This window comes from Pinus tabuliformis, chromosome 9, assembly GCF_031772625.1.
Source record: "Pinus tabuliformis cultivar Carrire ecotype Pingquan chromosome 9, CPIR1, whole genome shotgun sequence".
NCBI lineage: Eukaryota > Viridiplantae > Streptophyta > Pinopsida > Pinales > Pinaceae > Pinus > Pinus tabuliformis.
In genome coordinates, this window is record NC_142307.1 from 1,569,609,095 (window position 1) to 1,569,630,278 (window position 21,184).

General features: G+C 40.8%; 1 protein-coding gene across 2 annotated transcripts in view; it reads right to left on the bottom strand.

The window, feature by feature from the left end:
• LOC149154629 (exocyst complex component SEC3A-like) overlaps window positions 1-21,184 on the bottom strand; it is a 283,578-nt gene that overhangs the window by 252,714 nt on the left and 9,680 nt on the right. For both annotated transcript variants that reach the window (XM_089440389.1, XM_089440388.1), the window contains exons 3-5: window positions 3,755-3,835; window positions 3,500-3,567; window positions 3,256-3,358 (exon numbers count right to left, since the gene is read on the bottom strand). In XM_089440389.1, coding sequence (XP_089296515.1) covers window positions 3,256-3,358; window positions 3,500-3,567; window positions 3,755-3,835 — 252 coding nt within the window. The remainder of the gene's footprint in view (window positions 1-3,255; window positions 3,359-3,499; window positions 3,568-3,754; window positions 3,836-21,184) is intronic.

The following is a 21,184-nucleotide window of genomic DNA, read 5'->3' on the forward strand; positions in this document are numbered from 1 at the left end:
TGGTAAGAATCACAAAGGACGACCAAACTTTCCGTATTTTGGGCATCTCTCATTGTTGGGGAGTGAGGTAAGCAATGGTTAAGCAACTTTTCAGAACTAGTCAAACAGGCATGGAACTGACCAGTTCGAGACAGTTTGGGGGATTTCCAGTCTGAACCGCTGTTTCAAGCCAGGTGGGGGCGAGGGGATTTTGTTCTCAACCAGTCAAAACCAGGAAGTTCAAGACAAAACCAGTCAGTTTGACCAGTCTTCTACTCGTTATCCCCCTCTCCCACCAAAAACAACAGAAAAAGAGCCTAAAATTACCTTGAAACCAAAATTTCATCTATTTAATGATGCGCCCCTCTATCACGGATCGACTTATCCTGGATGACTTGTATTAGCCTCCACTGCCAAAGGATACAGTCATTGATATTGGATCTTCAGGGGCAGCAACTCAAGATCAAGCATATCCCTGCAAAGAATGTAGAGGATCTACATTTGGATAAGTATGTAGATTGATTAGATTGTAGACCATAGTATGATTAATTTTTAACTATAATGGCCATTTAGAATCTCCATTTTTATTTAGTTTGGTTAAGATATGAATGGCACTTGGCACCATTTTGCTATGTTCACCCTTACAATGCTAAGTATATAAGAAATTCACATATTTGGTGTTTAATGGTTCAGATTTATAAAAAAAATTACATAAATATATATGTGTGTGTGTGTGTATATATATATATTTAATCAAAATTTGAATTTTCCATATATATAAGGTTCACAGAATCACAGTTTCCTTCCTGATTTTAATCCAATTGTGATTTTGGGGGTTGTCCACTTGTTAAAATTGGCAACTAGGGCCAAAATCCATGTGGGTCATCTTATTTATGGCAGCTGATATTTTTCTTGGATTCCTCTCGTCGAGAGGTGTAGGATTGATCTAAACATCATCCGATTCTGACATGTATTCATAGAGATATGAATCTATTTGTGTTGTGTGACAATTCGTCAAGGTCAGCCAGCAACCAAATTACCCCCAGTTGTCTTCAACGTTTTACTATAAATAGAGGTGACTTGCAAGTCATTTGTCACACACCTCTTGTGATCTCTTCCTCTCCACTTGCCTTTGGGTTTTGATGGGAGGAGAGATCTAAAGAGGATACGCTGCCCTAGAGGATGCCCTAGACCTTAACGCTGTCATGGAGGGGTCTTGTCACAGCAAGATCCCACACTGTCCTAAAAGAGGTTTCTCTAATGCAGCAAGAAGAGACCCCAAGTTGCTGTCCTAAGAACCCTAAATGCAGGTCTAGAAGAGACCCTATGATGCTGATCTATGAGGCCCTAAATCCGCTGTCATCATGTACCCTAGCCACAGGCTTATGAGGAGATCTACACGCAGAAAAGAGGAGACCTATATGCTGCTTAAAGAAGCACCTATTCACTGTCCAAAGAGGGGGCTCTATCCGCAGTTAAGGGTAGCCCTAATTCACTGTTGAAGAGGCCCTCATACGCTGTCCTGGGTTGCCCTAATACGCAGTCTGTTGAGCCCTTATTCACAGCTAAACAATGATCCTATTCCGCAGCAACTGGGCCTTAATACACAGTTATGAGGAGGTTCTATACACAGCTAATATAGGCCCTAAATGAAGGCCCTAATCCGCAGCTACAGAAGACCTAAATCTCCAGTCTTATCCACCTAACCGCAGTCCTCCAAGGTCATATAATCCACAGTCAATGAGGGTTCTATGCAGCAAGAGGAGGATTCCTATACGCTGGAAAGAGGAGGCCTTAACGAGCCCTAGCCGCAGTCAAAAGGAAGTCTATTCAAGCATGCCCTAGCCACAGTCATACAACAGCTATATGATGCCTAGTCTGACCTCTGTTTTGGATAGGGACAGCGTCAAGCTTCAGGCAGACAAGGAAGGTCTGAAAGTGGCTTGTATGATGAGGAGAAGAGTGCTGAAAGGTATGTGTTGAAGTCTGTCCAGCAAGGCGTGCTTGGACAGCATATGTTAGGGCTGTGTTGACATAAATGCAAGGGTACAGTCACTTGGATAGAGCAAGGGGTGAAGGCTACGAACAGTGAATGTTATCACTGTGTTGAAGACCTTGGTTGGAAACCGTTGTGAGCAGCAGAGGAAAACTGTGTGTTAGGCCGCAGACCATAACACCACAGTCAATATTTCATATGGGTATTTGAGGCCCATATTGTTAGCATAATACATGGAGCTGTCATACTGAGGGCTGCATGATGTTGCTGCAATATAAGATGGGCATTGCTATCGTCATGGGTTGGTATGATTGCATTGAGGATCAGACTGCTAGTTAGGTGCACCATGGTGATGGAATCACCTTGGAGAATCAGTTGAAGAATGTTTGCCTTCACCCGAGTTCAGAACCGCAGTCCTTATCATCTTCATGGTGAAGATCTCTCATGTCTAATTTTGACAAGTCAAAGTGTCGACTTCTGATGTATATGTACTATCTCTCTCTCTACTGAACTATTGAAGAATATAAGAAGAATTGATCAAGGGTTTCCCCACATTGGAGTTTGTCCCTGGCTGGCGCCACATCTTGTGTCCTCTTGTTTTGGCACGTCTTCTGCGGTTTATGTTTATGTTCTATCTGCATTTTACTATCATGCTAAATGTGATTGCTAATCTGGAATTGATATTGAGCTAATATGAAAATTGAAGTAAATTTGCTCTAAGCATAGAACATACCAAAACTTAACACCACTTTAGGTCTGGTTCCAGTTCTAGTTCTGATAACATTGGGTTCAAAGCAACTGTTGACAAAACATCCCATATGTCAATCACTTCTATTATTGACGAACACACTTTTATTCCAACCACCTGTACCTTCTTTTATGCTAACCACCTGTCCGACAAGCAAAATTGGTTCAAGTGGGCAATAATAGGATAATTTGTCCTTTTCGTTCTTTTAATAAATAAATGCTTATCGTCTGTTTTCCTTATTCAGTGCTTCTCGTTTAATTCTCTGAGTAAATGCATCAGTTTTCATTTCAAAGGTAGTACAATGGACCACTTTTAGAATGAGGTGCACCACAATTACTAGAAGCAACACTTCAAGAAAAACAATCAACCCTTATCCCATGACAACTCCATAACTGCCAAAATATTCACATATATCATCAATCTATCTTCATTTGCCGCTCCATTGAATGCTTAGAGTCTAGACAATGTAAAAAGGCGGTTACCATTTACTTCGCTGTTATGATTCATGACAATGACTATGTAGATAGCATACCTGTGCCCAAAGAGCCATCTCAACCACATCCATTCCAACAACTTTAGGGAGGCGACCAACGATCTCTTTGCACATTTTCAAAATACAAACAAGTAAACGGTTCCTGCATAGATAGTAATACTAAATCATTAAAAATAATCTACCAATAACCCTTCAATGTCATATATATAGAAATATGAAACTTCATAATGAATTAAATGAACGGAAGAATTTCTTGATAAATAGCCAAAGCCTCTTGGATCACCTGTCATCAATGTTACGCAGGGTCCATTGAGCAGGGGAAACACTTTGACTTTTAAGGTTATCAAATCCCTGTCAATATATGATAAAGAATAGTGAAATCAAGATTAAGCTTTAACTTTTTGAAATCGTTTAAATTTAGTTGTCACATAAATGATAAACACTAAAATGAAAAAAAAAAAATTCAAGTAAAAATACAAAACATTTGTATAACTAATACATAAGAAAGAAAGCATTCAGTTAGTGAACAATACAATACCAATACAAACGTACAGCCAGTCACATCACTAGCAATAACTTCCACTTTCGCAAGATGTTTCAGCTTATAAACTTTTGCTGGCTGCAGCACATGCAACAGAAATGTCAACTAATACTTAAAGTCTATTATAATATACATGATGCCAACTTGTGACAAGGTTTTTTAAATGCATTAGATATCGCCCAATTTTCTAAAAGGAAAACAATAATTTTATCAGGCCCTTGTTTTTAACATTTGTACTTTCTGAAAATTCAATTTCACTTAATAACACATACAAAATATATGCTTAAACTGTTGACTTTTCATGATCTTCTAATCTGATAATTACTTTCCAATGATATTTTACATAGAAAAAATAACACATACAAAATATATGCTTAAACTGTTGACTTTTCATGATCTTCTAATCATTAAGAATTTATACATAGAAAATCTCAACAGATACAATAATGACAGTAGGATCATGAAGAGACACAATTTTTTACCCTAGGGAAACCCTAACTAGGGAAAAACCCAGCAATCCTTTCTTTAGGAGGAACTGTTCAATTCAGAAGTACAATCTGAGTGTTATAAAATAACCTGAAAATTCCTAGGGCTTAACCAACCCTTCTTCCATCAATAGCAGATTCTCAAGGTCTTGGCCCAGCCCTTATATCAATCTGAAGTTACAAGTCCTCCTTCTAGGGCTTCAGCCCTTCCACAGAAACAAAGTAGCAGACCTGAGGCCTTTCAGCCTCATACAAACAGAAGTTCGTCCTTCAAATTCTGCCTCGGAAGTCTCCCTTTCTTGCACTGTGAACAGATAGTGGTGATCCAAAGTGTGTCCATGTTTGAGGTCGAATTGTTCCTTTTATAGTAATCTTTCGGTGCCTCAAGGGGCATGACTCTCAGTGCTGGGCCGACTTAAACAATTGGAGCCGACATGTACTTTTGGACGATTTCATTAAGCAAACTACAGTGAATTTTACAAACAACTAGCAATGCAAAAATAACATGTCTTGTGCTTTACTTCCTTTATCTAAATTTAAAGCCGATAAACATGTACATATAAATTGGTTAAAGCCCCAATGGCTAGCTCATTTCATTGAATCATCCACCTAAGGCATGTCGTCAATGGGAATGGTTAGGATATTTAGACACTTAAAAGTTAGTTAAGATCAATTTGGTCTAATGTGCCTTTAGGTAAAGTGTGTTTCCTGAGTGTGCATTTGTAATTATGCAAATCGATAGCCACAATATGCTCTAGGCATAAAGTGTTGCAATGTGTTATATTATCCTCAACACTAATGGCTGTATTGATCAGTGGCTTAACACCCAATTGGTGTTGAATTTCCTACAAGCTGTAGAGTAGAATATGATTTTCTGCCAGATAATTACTCCTAATGATTTTCAACCAGTATTTTATGCTACTATATATCATTGAATAATAGAGACTGCCATGCACAATAGAGACTACAAATTTTACCCTGGGAAACCCAACTTTGGGAGAAAACCCAGTAACTTTTCTTTAGGAGAAATTATTCTTCAGCAAGGTTTACAAAATCAGCAATTTTGCCTAGAAATCTGTGCCCATAATCCAAGTCAGATACCAGTGAACCTAGTCAAATCTTCAGCAAGTCAACATTGGTCAAATAGACAGCTTACGGTCAAATTCCTCTTGTTTACACGTGTGACTTTCCAAGAATGCTGGTCAAACTCATCCAAGAACTCGGTCAAAGATTCCTTCCCATGTGCAGCCAAGAGAAATAGAAAGATAGAAGGATTATCTCCAAAACGGACTTCTTCATGCTCAGATTTGCTCATCGTTGGTTGGAGAAAAAAAAATGTCACATCATCTATATATACTAGTCGAATGGGGTGAAATAACCCAAGGGACACATCCCTTCACCCTCGTGGGCCGACTTGTCATTCAAAAATCAAATTTTTAATTTAATTTTTCATAATTCTTCTAGGCCGACTTAGGCATGCGGGAATACCTCCCGATACTACACAAAAAATCATCAATTGGTCCATGATTTCTATTTTAAGAGCAATGAGAGACATCTGTTAATGGTCAATTGTTAGAAACTCTTATGTAAAAAATATATATATATATTTTTGGATTAATATATTGCCTAAAGTGACCATGTTGATTGGGGGAATGGATTGTTTCCCTCTTTGAGGGTTTTAACCACATAATACACTGGTGTACTAATCTTTGATCTATTTGTGTAAGCAGTTGCTTAAGGTGCAACCTATGTTGAAATATCTTGTTTTGTCAAACATGGTATTAGGGCGCATATGAAGACCCACTCCTATTGTTGGGCAATATCCTGAAATTGTGTAGCTACATGCATCAAAATATTTATAGGCTCTGCTATTTCTATGCATTTCTAAGCTGAGGAGGTTGTTCCAATGCATTTGAAATTTTGAAGTGCTGCTCTCGGTTGCAACAAGCGTTTTAAAAATCAGTCTATACACACATAGAGTCGACCAAGTTGACCCTGGACCAAGTCAACTCAACGTCAACACTCTGCTCGATTCGACGAACCAGTTTGGTACTGAAGGCACGCCTCGACCGATTACGTACCAAAACAGTCCAGCTCGCCAATGCAGTATAGGTGGAAAAGACCATTTAAGATTAAAAACAACACAACAAGATAAACGAAATGCATAGAACAAATCAAAGAAGAACCAACAAAAAAGAAAAAAAAAAAAAAAAATTTACAAAAAAAAAAAAAAAAAAAAAACCTACCAGAAAACTATAAAGAGAACCCCCCACCCCTTATTTGCTTCACACCTCTCTCATTGAACATCTGATGTTTTGGTGCAGCATTGGAAAATAATGATTTAAAGTGAACTTGGAGCTTGTATGGCAATTATCATGGGCTGTTTGCAATGGATTTGTCATATAAGTGAGGAGACTACAGCCCATCTTCAAGCTTGTAGGAGTTGTGGACCAGATTCTTGTGTCCACTTTGCATTCTTCTCATTCCCAAGTATTTTAACAGTTAAATGATAAATCTGTCCTTGTTTTTGCTCTCATTAAATTGCATATTTGAATTTGTAGATTTCTTTCCATTTAATTACCGTGGCCCCAAGAGTCACAGACCCTGCATGAATACATGCTAATCTTGATGATGAGAATCTGTATTGCAAACATTGCAAAAAACGCATAAAAGGGGAGAGGTGGAATCCATAGTTTGGAACAACACTTGGCTGGTATAAGAGGCCAAATTGCCCAAAACAATGAACTAAAAGAGGTGATTGGGCAGATTAGAGCACAATTGCATAATTAGTTTGAGAAATTTGAATAAGACAAGGCTAGGCAAAAGGAGATAAATGCTGAAATAGGAAGGAAGACACTACTTGTTGCAATGAGAGCAAAATGCTAGTGTTGAATTTGAACACTCTTCCTCTATCCCTTCCACCAATGTCAAGGACACCTTTTGTTATGTTCCTTCCCCCTCCTAACAAGCAGCCCAAAATGAAGAACATTCAAAGTTATACTACTGCTTCCCCAACCTCTGGTAATGCCTCTCGACCAAAGACAAACCCATCCCACCATAGATAACCACTAGAATAAGCAATACAAAGATGTTGCTTTTGAATACATAGCTAGATGGTGGTATGATGTAGATATCCCCTTCAACATTGCTAAGTCACCTTATTACCAACCTATGTGGATTTTATTATTGCTGCAAGAAAGGCTTCAAAGTCCCTAGTATGTGTTACCTCTGCGAGTTGTGCGTTGAAGTGGTGAAAGCTCCAACCCACGCCACACAATCTGAGTGGCACTTGGGTAGGTCACCCATTGTCACCTCAACAACCTACCTTGCTTCTTTCGGCCAGCTCTCCTCCAACTTCAAATGTTGAAAATAGTAGCAAGAAAGGTCCCTCTTTGACTTGTGCCTTAGTCAAAGAGACCACGAAGCAATTTTCCCTAGCATGCATGGATTCCTAAAATTTAGGACGAATTCCTATAAGTTAGGACAGTTGATGAAGAAATTTGTCTAATGCGCAAAAGTGGAAGGCTCAATTGTTGTCTTCTAGTGCAAGTTAGATTTGGGAAAAGGACGAGTGATTGAGTCCTAGTTCTAAATTGAGACTAGACGAGTTACAAGAGTCGGTTTGAATTAGTTAACTCATCAATCGCAAGTCGACTTCCTAAAATAAAATTTGCCAAATTTAGCCTATTTGGAAAGCTTATAAGGAGGACGAAGGTACAAAAACCCAATTCTATCTCGAATATGCCTTCACGAATGCATTGGACCATTCTAGTGTTGAACATTCCCATCAAGCTTGGATAGTAAACCAACCCTATTTTAACACATTCCATTGTACCTTTCCTTCGCTAACATGGTGTTGTAAACTTTGTCAAAATTTTACTAAAGGAGAGAAATGGACCTAGAATTAATTGTGCCCTAAAAATGCCTCCTTAAATAAGCAATTATATGCATGGTTAGATCTCGAATAATTATTATTTCCAACATTAAAGTGGGAAAGAAAGTGCTACAGGTCTGTAATGTGTTGGGCTTGAGGTCCTAAACAATGTGAAGCTAATGATCCTTGCTACTATTTTGTCCGATTATGAGTAGTTTTAACCATTGTTTGATGATGGGATGAGGTGTATATACTTTCATCAGACTTTCTTTTACTCCTTGCCAATAGCCCATCGAGGCACCCCGATGTAAAAAGAATTATTTAATGGTAGTCAAAGATATGAGCAAGCAATAGGAGAGACAAATAAATATCCTTAGTTGTCATCTTTTCTTTAACTTTTGAAAAGAGTTTAGTTCCAACAATACTTTGAAGTTTGCACGAATGCCACATGAGTCAAGATAACACCCTTCGATTTCCACTGTCGCCGCTTGTATACTATTGTTTTTTTCACAGCACAGGAGAATCTAGGTTAGGGTCTCAGAATCTATGACACAACCAACTCAACACATCAGTACTTTTCACAGTGGAAAAACACACATCAGTGAATCATCTAGTGCACATGACAATTTTTAACATTTCATACCCTTCTTTGTTATATTAACAAACTATAATACAACAATCTAGGGTTGTCGTACCAAGGATCTTGGCCCTCGTACAATCACTGAAACAAGAATACAAACTAGGGCTTCGAGTAAATCAATTTGACTACCACTCTACCCTGAACAAGACAACCCCTGACCTACTTGTTGATGGTGGCCACACACATCCCTTTCAATCCATGTGTCCTAAACACATCTACTGGTCCATCTACTCCCAATCTGCAACATCCAAATCTGTCTCTATCAATGAATCCTACTCCTTCAAGTCACTAAACACGGCTCACCAATCTTCCCTCTAGCTGATCATTAGTCCATCAATGAATCAACACATAGGGTCTTCTTGTGAGTTGTTCACAACTCCGTTTGTGAACAACTCCTAGATTGCCCACTGCTGCTCCTCAACACTTTGGGACTTCTTCCCTCTATTGCCTTCTTGTGTTGCTCCTATGAAGACAAACTTAGGGCGTGGAGTTTGCCATTCTTCTCGCTGCAAATGTCCTTCTTTAACAATGAACTAGGGCTATCAATCTGGCTCTCCTGGTTGTAGTCCCTAAGCTCAATAAGCCTACCACTCCTAGCATGCTTGAGGTCCTTCTCAAGTCTACACTTAGGGCTACAAGATGACAACTACTGCAATCCTCCAATCTGCTCTTTAAGTTGCCATTCTAGTGTCCCATTTGGACACCAATCCTGCACTGCTTCTTGTGCTTCACATCTGCCCATCTTCAGTCATCTCCTTAATTGATCTAGGGTCATCAGGATTCAGAACTGCCCTCACCTAGGGCTTGTAAAATCTACCCTCTAACAATGAATAGGTTGCCTCCTCATCATTGTTCTTTGGCTCCACTGTAATGTTGCTCCAAACCCTAAACAGCTCAATGAACTTGAACAATTTTTGCTCCTCTTTATGACAGTCCAACCCTTCTACTTCTACTTTATATCAACTCGACCTATGCACTTCCTTTCTGCAGTCTTGACCACCTAGTTAGGGTTACATGTATCAGCTACTACAACCCACTAACTCGGCCTCAATTGCTCAGAAATACTTCATTCCTTCCCTCTTCTACTCATATTTGGAGTGATATTTTACACAGACATATTTTACATAGACTAATCACATACCGGAGTTGCCCTAATCTAGGGGGTACAAACATTGTTAACCCTTATGAATAGCCCTTCCTAGAATCTGCCTTCTACCCAATACACAATCTTATTACTCATACTCTGCACCAGATCTCAGCCTCTCTTTCTCTCTAAGCTAGAACAATCACATGGGTCGGTGTTAGGACATCAAAGACTGCCCATAAAAAATCATTGCTTGACTTCTCTAGGGCTTAATATTAACACAAATCTGCCCTCATATAGGGCTTATAGATCTTTGTCCTAAATACTTTACATTTCTCACCAACATGAAGCACACAATTATGCCTTCTTGGATCCTTCATCACGGCTCCAAGAATCCATAGATTTGGCCACCAACTTTGACTGGAAACTACGTCGAGTACATAAATCTCTGCAGCCACCCTTTGCTAGGGTTATTGCAGTCATTTTGAGCCTAAATCATATCAACATTGAAGAAGAATGTGATCCTGGACAAATTCAGATCCCAATGACAGAAGTGGATACAGGGTAATTCAAGAGCGATATACTAAGAGAGAGAAGAGTCACTACTAGGCTACCTCCCCAGGCAAACAATTGAATCTCGAGCTACTTAAACTCTTGTTCAAGAAAAATCCCCAGCTGAAGTCTGGTAAACAAGGGAAGGTAACCTCAGAGAGTTCCTTGACAATCGATCACCTTACTACAACAGGTCAGGCCATGCGACCTTCCAAAACTAGTTCTTACAGCCCTCTAATCAGCCCATAGTAGGGTCTCCGCCCTCCTCTCCAAATCTAAATTGAAGTGATCTGTTTATGCCGAAACTTGTGCCCAAAACCTTCCACAAACAGACCTTCTAGCTTGACCATCCACTTCTTCTAGCTGATTCAGCGCCTCTAGAAGCCTGTGACCTCCTTGTGCTACCTCCTTATGGTGATCTCGACCTCCTTAGTAGCCCTTCTTAGCCCTCAGACTAGGGCATCATTAAGACTACATCTCTAGCCTCCTTGTTCAAGTGACTCCCTCTCACTTGACTTGTCTAGCCTTGTCCTAAGGCTTCTCTTAAATAGATCTCTCTAAGCCTCTTTGGAACCCTCTAGATCTTAAGGGTTTTGATCCAATTAGACTTAGGATTAAATTTTTCTTTTTAATTTTATTTTTAAAATTTTAAACACCATTTGGGTCTAAAACCCCTTCGCTTGGGTTCTTTGCCAACAAAGTCTTTTTGTGACCAAACTTCTCACAAACCCCAGATCTAGGCTTGTGGAGTACCTCCCAAACTAGACAATTCAACACTCCCTCTTAGCAAGGGAGGCACTTCCACTGCTTAGAAGTAACCATCATCACCAGTGACACTAGCCCATCTAGCATACATCACTCCAGCATACCCTATAGAATGGATCATGGTCTCTATAGTGTCTCTACCTCATCAGAACCTGAAGATTTCAAACTTCCATAGAGTTGATCCCTCTAAAGCTAGACTCCCTTTGAATCTACACGATCTCCAATAGCTCATTCTGCTTCCACTGTGCACACTTTGATCCACTGGCTATTCAAAGTAGCTCTAATACCATGTTGTCTTTTCCACAACACAGGAGAATCTAGGTTAGGGTCTTAGAATCTCTGACACAACCAACTCAAATGCCACAACATCACTACTTTTCACAGCAGAAAAACACACATCGGTGAATCACCTAGCGCACATGACAATTTTTAACTTTTCAAACCCTTCTTTGTTATATTAACAAACTATAATACAACAGTTTAGGGCTCCTGTACCAGGGATCATGGCCCTCATACAATCACTGATACAAGAATACAAACTAGGTCTTGGAGTCAATCACTTTGACTGCCAATCTACCTTGAACAAGACAGCACCTAGCCTACTTGATGGTGGCCACACACAGACCTTTTAGTCCATGTGTCCTGAACACATATGTTGGTCCATCTACTCCCAATCTACGGCATCCAAATCTGCCTCTATCAATGAATCTTGTGTTGATTTATGTAGCATCAGATGTGCTCTAGCCTCGAGATTTTGCAAAGAGGCTAAGACACATGCATTCTCCAAGACCCATAAATCTTTTGGGAAAATTCCACCTAGAGATGGTTTAATTAAAATAATTAATCATTTTTAATGTATTCCTAAGTCTAAACTTAGAATCTCTGACACAACCAACTCAAATGCCACAACATCACTACTTTTCACAGTGGAAAAACACACATCAGTGAATCATCTAGCGCACATGACAATTTTTAACTTTTCAAACCCTTCTTTGTTATATTAACAAACTATAATACAACAGTTTAGGGCTCTTGTACCAGGGATCATGGCCCTCATACAATCACTGATACAAGAATACAAGCTAGGTCTTGGAGTCAATCACTTTCACTGCCAATCTACCCTGAACAAGACAGCACCTGACCTACTTGATGGTGGCCACACACAGACCTTTTAGTTCATGTGTCCTGAACACATCTATTGGTCCATCTGCTCCTAATCTCTGGCATCCAAATCTGCCTCTATCAATGAATCTTGTGTTGATTTATGTAGCATCAGATGCGCTCTAGCCTCGAGATTTTGCAAAGAGGCTAAGACACATGCATTCTCCAAGACCCATAAATCTTTTGGGAAAATTCCACCTAGAGATGGTTTAATTAAAATAATTAATCATTTTTAATGTATTCCTAGGTCTAAACTTAGGAAATGTGATTAATTAAAGGGTATTAATTAAATCTGGTGTGAATCTTCTAGAAAAAGACGAGGATCAACTCCCAGTTAATCTTGGCCTTTGATTATGTTTTAATCTTGGTCGTTGGTGCTCCAACGAGAGATTATAAAAAGGAGCTTGATGGGGACTTGGAGGACACATTGAGATAGTGAGATCTAGAGATAGAATTTCTCAAGAGTAGCAACGCTAAGTTGTCGGAGAGAGATCGAGTGATCTTCTTGCAATGAGGATCAAGGATAGTACACCGGAGGGGATTTTTCCAGTTTCTGAGAGTGCAAGGCAGAGAAGGCAACGAGAGGTTCAAAGAGGCAGCACAGTGCTTCAGAGGGAGTCTGTAATTTTGCTAGGAGCAGCTGAGATCTAGTGTCGGAAGTCGGGGTGTGAGACCAAAGAGCCAGAGAGTCAAGTTCCAATCAACAAAACGATCAGCAAGAAGGGTGACGCAGTTCCTAGAGGCTGCAACGCAGTGACAGCACAGTGACTGCATAGAGGCAGCGTGGGGCTAGCCATCCAAAGCCTGGATCATATTCAGATCGTCAGTGACAGTGTGAGAATATTTCTCACTACCTCTTTGCCAATTTATTCTCTGTATCAGATTGCCAGTTTGGGCATCTAAAGATTTGTACTCAGATTACTATTGCATAATAATAAAACCCTCAGCTGCTGCACGGTTTTCCCAAGTTGGGTTTTTCCGGGGACATTGATCCAAAAACAATGGTGTAATTATGTGTGTGTTTATCTCTCTCCTGTGCAATATTTTGTTTCCACAGCATTTTATATTGTGAAGGTTGTACTAGATTTTATTTCAATGTTTATTGTGTAACACTGTAAATAACTTGATTCAAAAATTAACAAGTAGGAGAAATTTAATCAGTTGTTGCAGTAGTGATTCGGGTTAACCAAATTTTCACATGGTATCAGACCACTGATCGTAAGCCGGAGAGCTCAGAGCAGAAGAGGAGAAGGAGGTTCGAATTTCTGCGTAGGCAACAATTCGAAACCCCAGGGACAGCGTATTTCCTTGGCCAGAAGGGTCAATTTTTCGTGGAAGTTTTTCTCTGAGTGAGTCGACAAAAAATGAAACTTTTCAGATCAAAGAGTGCCAGAGGCAGAGGGAGTAGCAGTAGTTCCCTTGCAGAGCAGATCTTCAGCTGGGACGCGGATTTTGTAGCGGTTTACTAGTGCAAATAGCGTCAAGAGGAAGAAAAAGCACACACTAAAGGAATTCTTTCCTCAGGGGACTTCTAGCCAAGAAGTTTGAATTTTCCTAGCAAAGCAGCAGTAGTTGTGTGCGGAGTTTTTGACTACAGAAGGGAGTGCGAATAGTTGGGCAGCAGTTGCACAGAGGAGAAGAGGAGTTCGACATTTTCAGAAAGATGGCATCAGTTGGGTTGAGAGATCATGATTGGTTAGACGGAGCCTCCAACTATGTGATCTGGAAAGCTAGAATTCCCTACCTTCTAAATGAACATGATCTCAAGACTTATATCGATAGTGTAGTAGTTTTACCCGCAAATGCAGATCCTCTTAAGAAATACAAGAAGGAAATGGCGAAAGCTAAGAGGCTGATTCTCGATGGGGTTCGAGATCACGTGATATCTCACGTAGCTGACAAAGATACTACCCAACAAATGTGGGAAGCACTAGCTACGCTGTAAGAAGGGTCTTCTGAGCAGCGGAAGATGTATCTTGAGGAGAAGTTGAGTTGCACAAGGATGCAGAAAGGGGAGCTTATAGACCCTTTCCTTACTAGGTTTTAGGATTTCTAGGATCAGCCGTCTTCAGTAGGGTCAGTGCCCTAGCCTACAAAGTTTGTACGATTAGCTCTGAACAGCAATTCCAAAGAGTGGCAAGTTTTCGTCCAGAGTATCCTGGGCAAAGAAAAACTGCCAGATTGGGAACATATGTGGGTTGATCTGCAAAAGGAGGAGATGGGGCGAGATCTGGTGAAGAGCACCATCAATGGTGGTAGCAGCAGTTGTGGGACGAAGCAAGTAAAAGAGGAGGAAGAAGGTTGTTCATAGGACTGTTTACATGGTTGGTAAATCACAATGCTGACAGCAAATTCAAGCCCTTGTAAATAATGCTTCATTGACATTTTTTATTGTTGCTTAACTTGCTGCCATAGTTTTAAAAACTGGCCTAGCTAACTGGTTACCGGTCTAACCGGCCAGTTAGCAGGCCCTCCAGTTGGAACTAGAGCAAAAACCCAGTTTAGGAGGCTAGATGGCGAGAAATGGACCGTAACCGATCCTAACCAGTCGATTTGTGGTCAAACCGGCCGGTTCCGCCCTAAACCGGTCGGTTACCTGCCATGCTCGCGGAGGACCCACACAACAGCTTATCCAAGGTGGTTTAGGGTTTTTGGAGGGAAAGTAAGGGTCCTTTCCCTCCAAAAACACCCTCTCCAAGCCTTTAAGAGGCCCTTCTCCCTCTCATTTGTCTCACACATCTCATTTGGAGTGTTTGTGAGTTTGCTTGGGAGCTTGGAGAGTGTTGAGTTTTTGCTGGAGTAGTGGAACAGCAGAGTTTAAGCTAAGTAGTAGTCATCATGCCTCCAAAAGCCAGAGATACTGCATGGGCTCATTGTGATATGATTGATGGCAAAATGATCTGCAAATATTGCCAAAAATCCATTGAAAGGGGGGTATTAATAGGTTCAAGCAACACTTGGCTAGGATAGGAGGCCATGTAAAGCCATGTGGAGCACCAAATGAAATAATAGGGCATATTAGGGCAGAATACCTTCAGAAGTTTGAGACTCAAGTCACTGAACCAATAGAGAAGTTTATGACTACAAAGTTTGGGAGTCAAGACTCAACCAACAGAGTTTGATCATGATGACTCATGAGAAGTTTCAAGTGATAATGTTGATCACTATTATCATATATGTAGACTTGAGTCTTGTAGTAGGCCACTGGCCCCATAGTTTGTAGGCTTTGTTTTTGCACTCTAAAGGCCATTTAGAGCCTCATTGCTTATGTATTTTGTCGATGATATGTATTGCACTCGGTGCCATTTTGATATATTCACCTTTACATGGTATATAAATGAGCAATCTTTGCATATTTTGTCTCTATTGGCTTGGAATCATGGTTTTAAATCTTAAAAATAGTTTTTTCATTAGAAATTAATTATTTAATGTATTTTTTTAAAATCGGTTCATTTAGACCTAACCAATCCCAGTTCGACCGATTCCGGTCAGTAACCCAGTTCATTAGGTGGACCGGTCTGGTCACCGGTTCCGGTTTTTAAAAGATTGCTTGCTGCTGGGCTAGGCCGTAGGCCATAGCCAGTAGCTAAGGTTGTTGTATCAGTCTTGACAGCATGGCAAAGGTGTTGTCCCACCTTGATACATTGTAGTCTTAGAAGGCCTACATTGTTGCCTAAGTAAGAGATGAGTTGATGAAATAGTGACTGCTAGTACTGCAGGAGGAGGACAGCATTCTGGAAGATGCAGCATGGTGTTGGATGCAGCATGGTGATGGAATCACCTTGGAGAATCAGTTGAAGAAGTATGCCTTCACCTGAGTTTAGATCTGCAGTCCTTGTCATCAGATCTACAACCTCATGTGTCATCTTCATCGAGAAGATCTCTGATGTCTGATCTCTTATCTTGGCAAGTCAAAGTGTTGACTTCAAATGTATTTGTACTATCTCTCTCTCTGCTGAACTATTGAAGAATATAAGAAGAATTGATCAAGGGTTCCCCACATTGGGGTTTGTCCCTGGCTGGCGCCACATCTTGTGTCCTCTTGTCTTGGCTTGTTTTCTGATGTTTATGTTTATGTTCTATCTGCGCTTTACTATCATGCTGGTGTGATTGCTAATCTAAATATTGTCATTAGGCTAAAATGAAAAATTGAAGTAAATTGCTCTAAGCATAGAACATACCTAAAATTAACATGGGATCAAAGTTAAGGTGAAGACAAAGCCCAAGCAAGAGTGAAAGAGCAATCACCAATGACAGGTTCAATGGCAAAGGAAAAAGGAATTCAGGACTTCAAGGAAATGGTCGACCCTCCAAGGAAGCAAGACACTCCAGGGATGAAGAATCAAATGTTGTTTTTGATAAGCAAAAGGAGTATTATCTTATATCAGCCATCTCCACTACTTCTCCTCTAGACTCTTTGCTTATTGATAGTGGTGCCTCAAGGCACTTCACTGGATACAAGGAAGCGCTCTCTAATATGATAGAGAAGGAAACAAACTTGGAGATTGTCATTGGAGACGATGCCACCTATCTCGTAAAGGGTGTAGGGAATGTTACTCTTCAATTGGATGAGGGTAACTCGATTCACTTACAAAAAGTTCTTTATGTACCTGATCTCAAAAGGAATTTGGTGTCCATTTTGGCAATAGAAGTCAAAGGTTTCAAAGTGACATTCATCGATGGAAAGGTACGTGTTTGGAAAAGGAATTTTAAAGATGCTTATACTCTTGGGTTCAGGGTTGGCAATTTGTATCAAGTTGCAAGAAGTCCATTGGGGACCATGTCGTGTGACATTTCTCTTCTATGGCACCGAAGGTTTGCCCATCTTCAATGTAAGGCCCTACCCGATGTGAGACAGATGGTGACAGGGATTCCTGAATTCAAAGAAGAGCATGAAGTTACATGTCCGAGATGTACCGAAGGAATACTTACAAGGGGACCATTCCCCTCATGTAAAAGCAAGACCACAAATATGGAACAACCCGAGGGGTTTGAGATTCATGATCGGGAATCTCATGTATGCAGGTTGAAGAAAACTCCCTATAATTTAAAGCAACCACCTCGAGCTTGGAGTGAGAGGATTGACAGCTATATGATGAAGCTGAGATTCACTAGGAGTGAAGTTGATCCAAACCATTGCTTTAAGGTTGTGGATGATAGACCTCTCATACTGGGACCTTATGTGGACGATCTTTTTCTAGCAGGTACAGACCCTCTCATTTGCAAAAGTAAGAGGAATTTGGATTCCGAATTTGAAATGGTGGACTACAAGCTCGTGACTACCCCAATGGAGCTTAACTGTAAGAAGTTACGTGGTAGTGCTGCCGGACCTGATTTGGGAAATGCCTCTGAGTTTCGTCAACTTATAATAGCATTGATGTTCTTGGTGAACTCCCATCTAGATAGATGTTTTGCAATCAGCATGTTCAACCAACATATGGCTGAGCCTCATTGGATTGGTGCCAAGAATCTTCTGAGATATCTTCGAGGCACAATCACTCATGGGCTGAGATACCTTGCTGGAGCTGTGAGGCTGCATTATTATTTCGATGATGATTGGACAATCAGTGTGGAGGATCGCAAGAGCACTTATGGATGTTGGTTCTCTTTGGGTTTTGCTTTGATATCCTGGATGAGCTAGAAGCAGAATTCGGTTGTTTTGAGCACCGCTAAGGCCGGATACATAACTGTGAGTATGGCCTCCTATGAAGCTATATGGTTGAAGAAGCTCTTCAGTGAGCTGTTAAGACACGTGTTGGATACCACCGTGATCTTCTGTGACAACCAGAGTGGGATTTGATTGTTGAGGAATCTCGTGTTCTATGATCACTCCAAGCATATAGACATCAGGTACCACTTTATCTGGGATATGGTACAATGGGGAGCAAGAAGGCTCCATCACTCTGGGACTGATGTGCAGGTCGCCGATATTCAAATGAAGCCCCTGGGAAAGGTCAAATTCTTGACTTTCTGAGAACGACTAGGAGTCGTGGAGAGACTCTCTCCTGAAGGTCCTATATGATATGGACATTGAGCTCTGGGAGCTCCGAGGGGCTTGGGGGTACTTCTTGGAGCAATGAGCAACCATAGGGTGAGTGGTTCAGCCTTCCCCTAGTGGTCTGCTATGTAGGCAGGATGAGTGGTTCATCCTTCTCTTGCTGAGACACAATCATAGGGTGAGTTGTTCAGCCTTCCCCTAGTGATTTGTTGTGTACAGGGTGAGTGGTTCAGCCTTCCCCTGGGATACCCCATGGCGACATGTAGGCAAGATGAGTGGTTCGTCGTTCTCCTACTGAGACATCCTACCCATGCAGTACGGGACTCATGGGAAGTACCTCTCATCTGGCCAATGAGTAGCGAAATGAGGATAAGGACCATAGTAGTACCGATGGACGCATCGTGTTACTACTGTACTCCCTATGCTAGGATGATATTGATCTAGGATCAATTGGAACTAACTTCGGGTCAGTAAGAGTGGTATGATACACTCTCTTTATTTGGAACTGATTTCGAATCAATAAGAGTGGTATGAGACAATCTCTTTATATGGGACTGACTTCGGGTCAGTAGAGAATGGTATCATACATTCTCGATCACTTCTTCTTCTTCATAGTTAAGCAGAGCAGCGCAGGGCATTGCGTTGATGGCAAAGATAGTACAGTCTGGCAGATGGATTAGCAGATGGAGTTCTCCCTAGTTGAGAGGGAGTGTTAAAATTGGCAACTAGGGCCAAACTCCAAGTCGGTCTACTTACTTATGGCAGCTGATATTTTCCTTGGATTCCTCTCGTCGAGAGGTGTAGGATTGATCTAAAGATCATCCGATTCCGACAGGTATTCATGGAGATATGAATTTATTTGTGTTATGTGACAATTCATCAAGGTTGGCCAACAACCAAATTACCCCCACTTGTCCTCCACATTTTATTATAAATCGAAAAGGTCTTCATGTCATTTAGACACACTCACACTCTTGTGATCTCTCTCTTCATTCTGTTTTGGTTTTGATGAAAGAGAGATCTAGAAGGAGTGCCCTAATCTAATATGCTACCCTAATGAAGATCAAATCACAGCCATGGAAGAAAAGGTTATATGCTGCCCTAAAGGAGATGCCCTAGCCCTTAACGCAGTCATGGAAGTAGACCCTAATGCTGTCATGAAGGAGAGGCTTTAATGCAGTGAAAGAGGCTTCCATATCGTAGCAAGGAAAGGCCTAAATGCTGGTCTAATAGAAAAGCTGTATACACTGTTCTAAAGGAGACTCCTAGCTGCAGAGGAAGAAGATACCTAGTCGCTGTAAAGGGAGCTTTTATATGCAGCAAGAGTCCCTGTCTACACAGCAAGGAGATGTCTTAGCCCCAATCACAGACTAGAAGGTGACCTAATTCGTTGTCACAATCTGCCCTAGTCGCAGTCAAACGGGAAGGCTACTATCCACAGATAAGAAGAAGCCTTATCAATATATCAAGGCCTGAAAGGACAGCGTGGAATTTGTGGCAGCGTGGTAAAAGAAGTATGATGACAGCACTGTGTTAGAAGGTTGTTCCTAGGACTGTTTACATGGTTGGTAAATCACAGTGCTGACAGCAAAGTCAAGCCCTTGTAAATACTGCTTCATTGACATTTTTGATTGTTGCTTAACTTGCTGCTGGGCTAGGCCGTAGGCCATAGCCAGCAGCTAAGGCTGTTGTATCAGTCTTGACAGCATGGCAGAGGTGGTGTCCCACCTTGATACATTGTAGTCTTAGAAGGCCTACATTGTTGTCTGAGTAAAAGATGAGTTGATGAGTTGATGAAACAGTGACTGCTAGTACTGCAGGAGGAGGACAGCATTCTGGAAGATGCAGCGCGATGATGGATGCAACATGATTGGATCCAGCATGATTGGATGCAGCATGGTGATGGGATCACCTTGGAGTATCAGTTGAAGAAGTATGCCTTCACCTGAGTTCAGATCTGCAGTCCTTGTCATCAGATCTACAACCTCATGTATCATCTTCATCAAGAAGATCTCTAATGTCTGATCTCTTATCTTGGCAAGTCAAAGTGCTGACTTCAAATGTATTTGTACTATCTCTCTCTCTACTGAACTATTGAAGAATATAAGAAGAATTGATCAAGGGTTTCCCCACATCGCCGTTTGTCCCTGGCTGGCACCACATCTTGTCTCCTCTTGTCTTGGCTTGTTTTCTGATGTTTATGTTTATGTTCTATCTGCACTTTACTATCACGCTGATGTGATTGCTAATCTGAATATTGTCATTGGGCTAAAATGAAAAATTGAAGTAAATTGCTCTAAGCATAGAGCATACCTAAAATTAACAGTTTTAATGGATTCTCCTCATCTTGGGAGTTGTTCATTCAAAAAGTTTGTGCTTGTGAGAAGCTTCCCATTTTTAGGAAGCTTTGGATGATTTTATCCAGGGGGATACCAGACTAGAAACTATTTCAGATGGTGTGAAGAAGAGCTAGAACTTAGCCCTCATCGGGAAGATGAAGAAAGTTGGTATGAAAGGTGGACCAATCCAGATCCCAGAGTATATACATTGCCTGGAGTACTTATCGCTCATCCCACTAATCTTCCTAAATTAGTTTTCCTTATTTCATTATCTTTAGCACGAAAAGTGAGATCATAACCTTGATTGCACATCTGGCTGACACTTAAAAGATTATGTTTGAGTCCTTCAACATACAAAATATTTTGTGCTTTAGCCCTACCTTTGTCAAGGCTTACAATACCTCTTCCAGCGATTTTTGCAGATCCATCGTCTCCAAAATTCACATTTCCTCCTTTTTCTTCTTCCAAAACCCTTCTCTTGATTTTGTAGGACAGTCTCATGCTATATGTCCAAAATTGTTGCATCTAT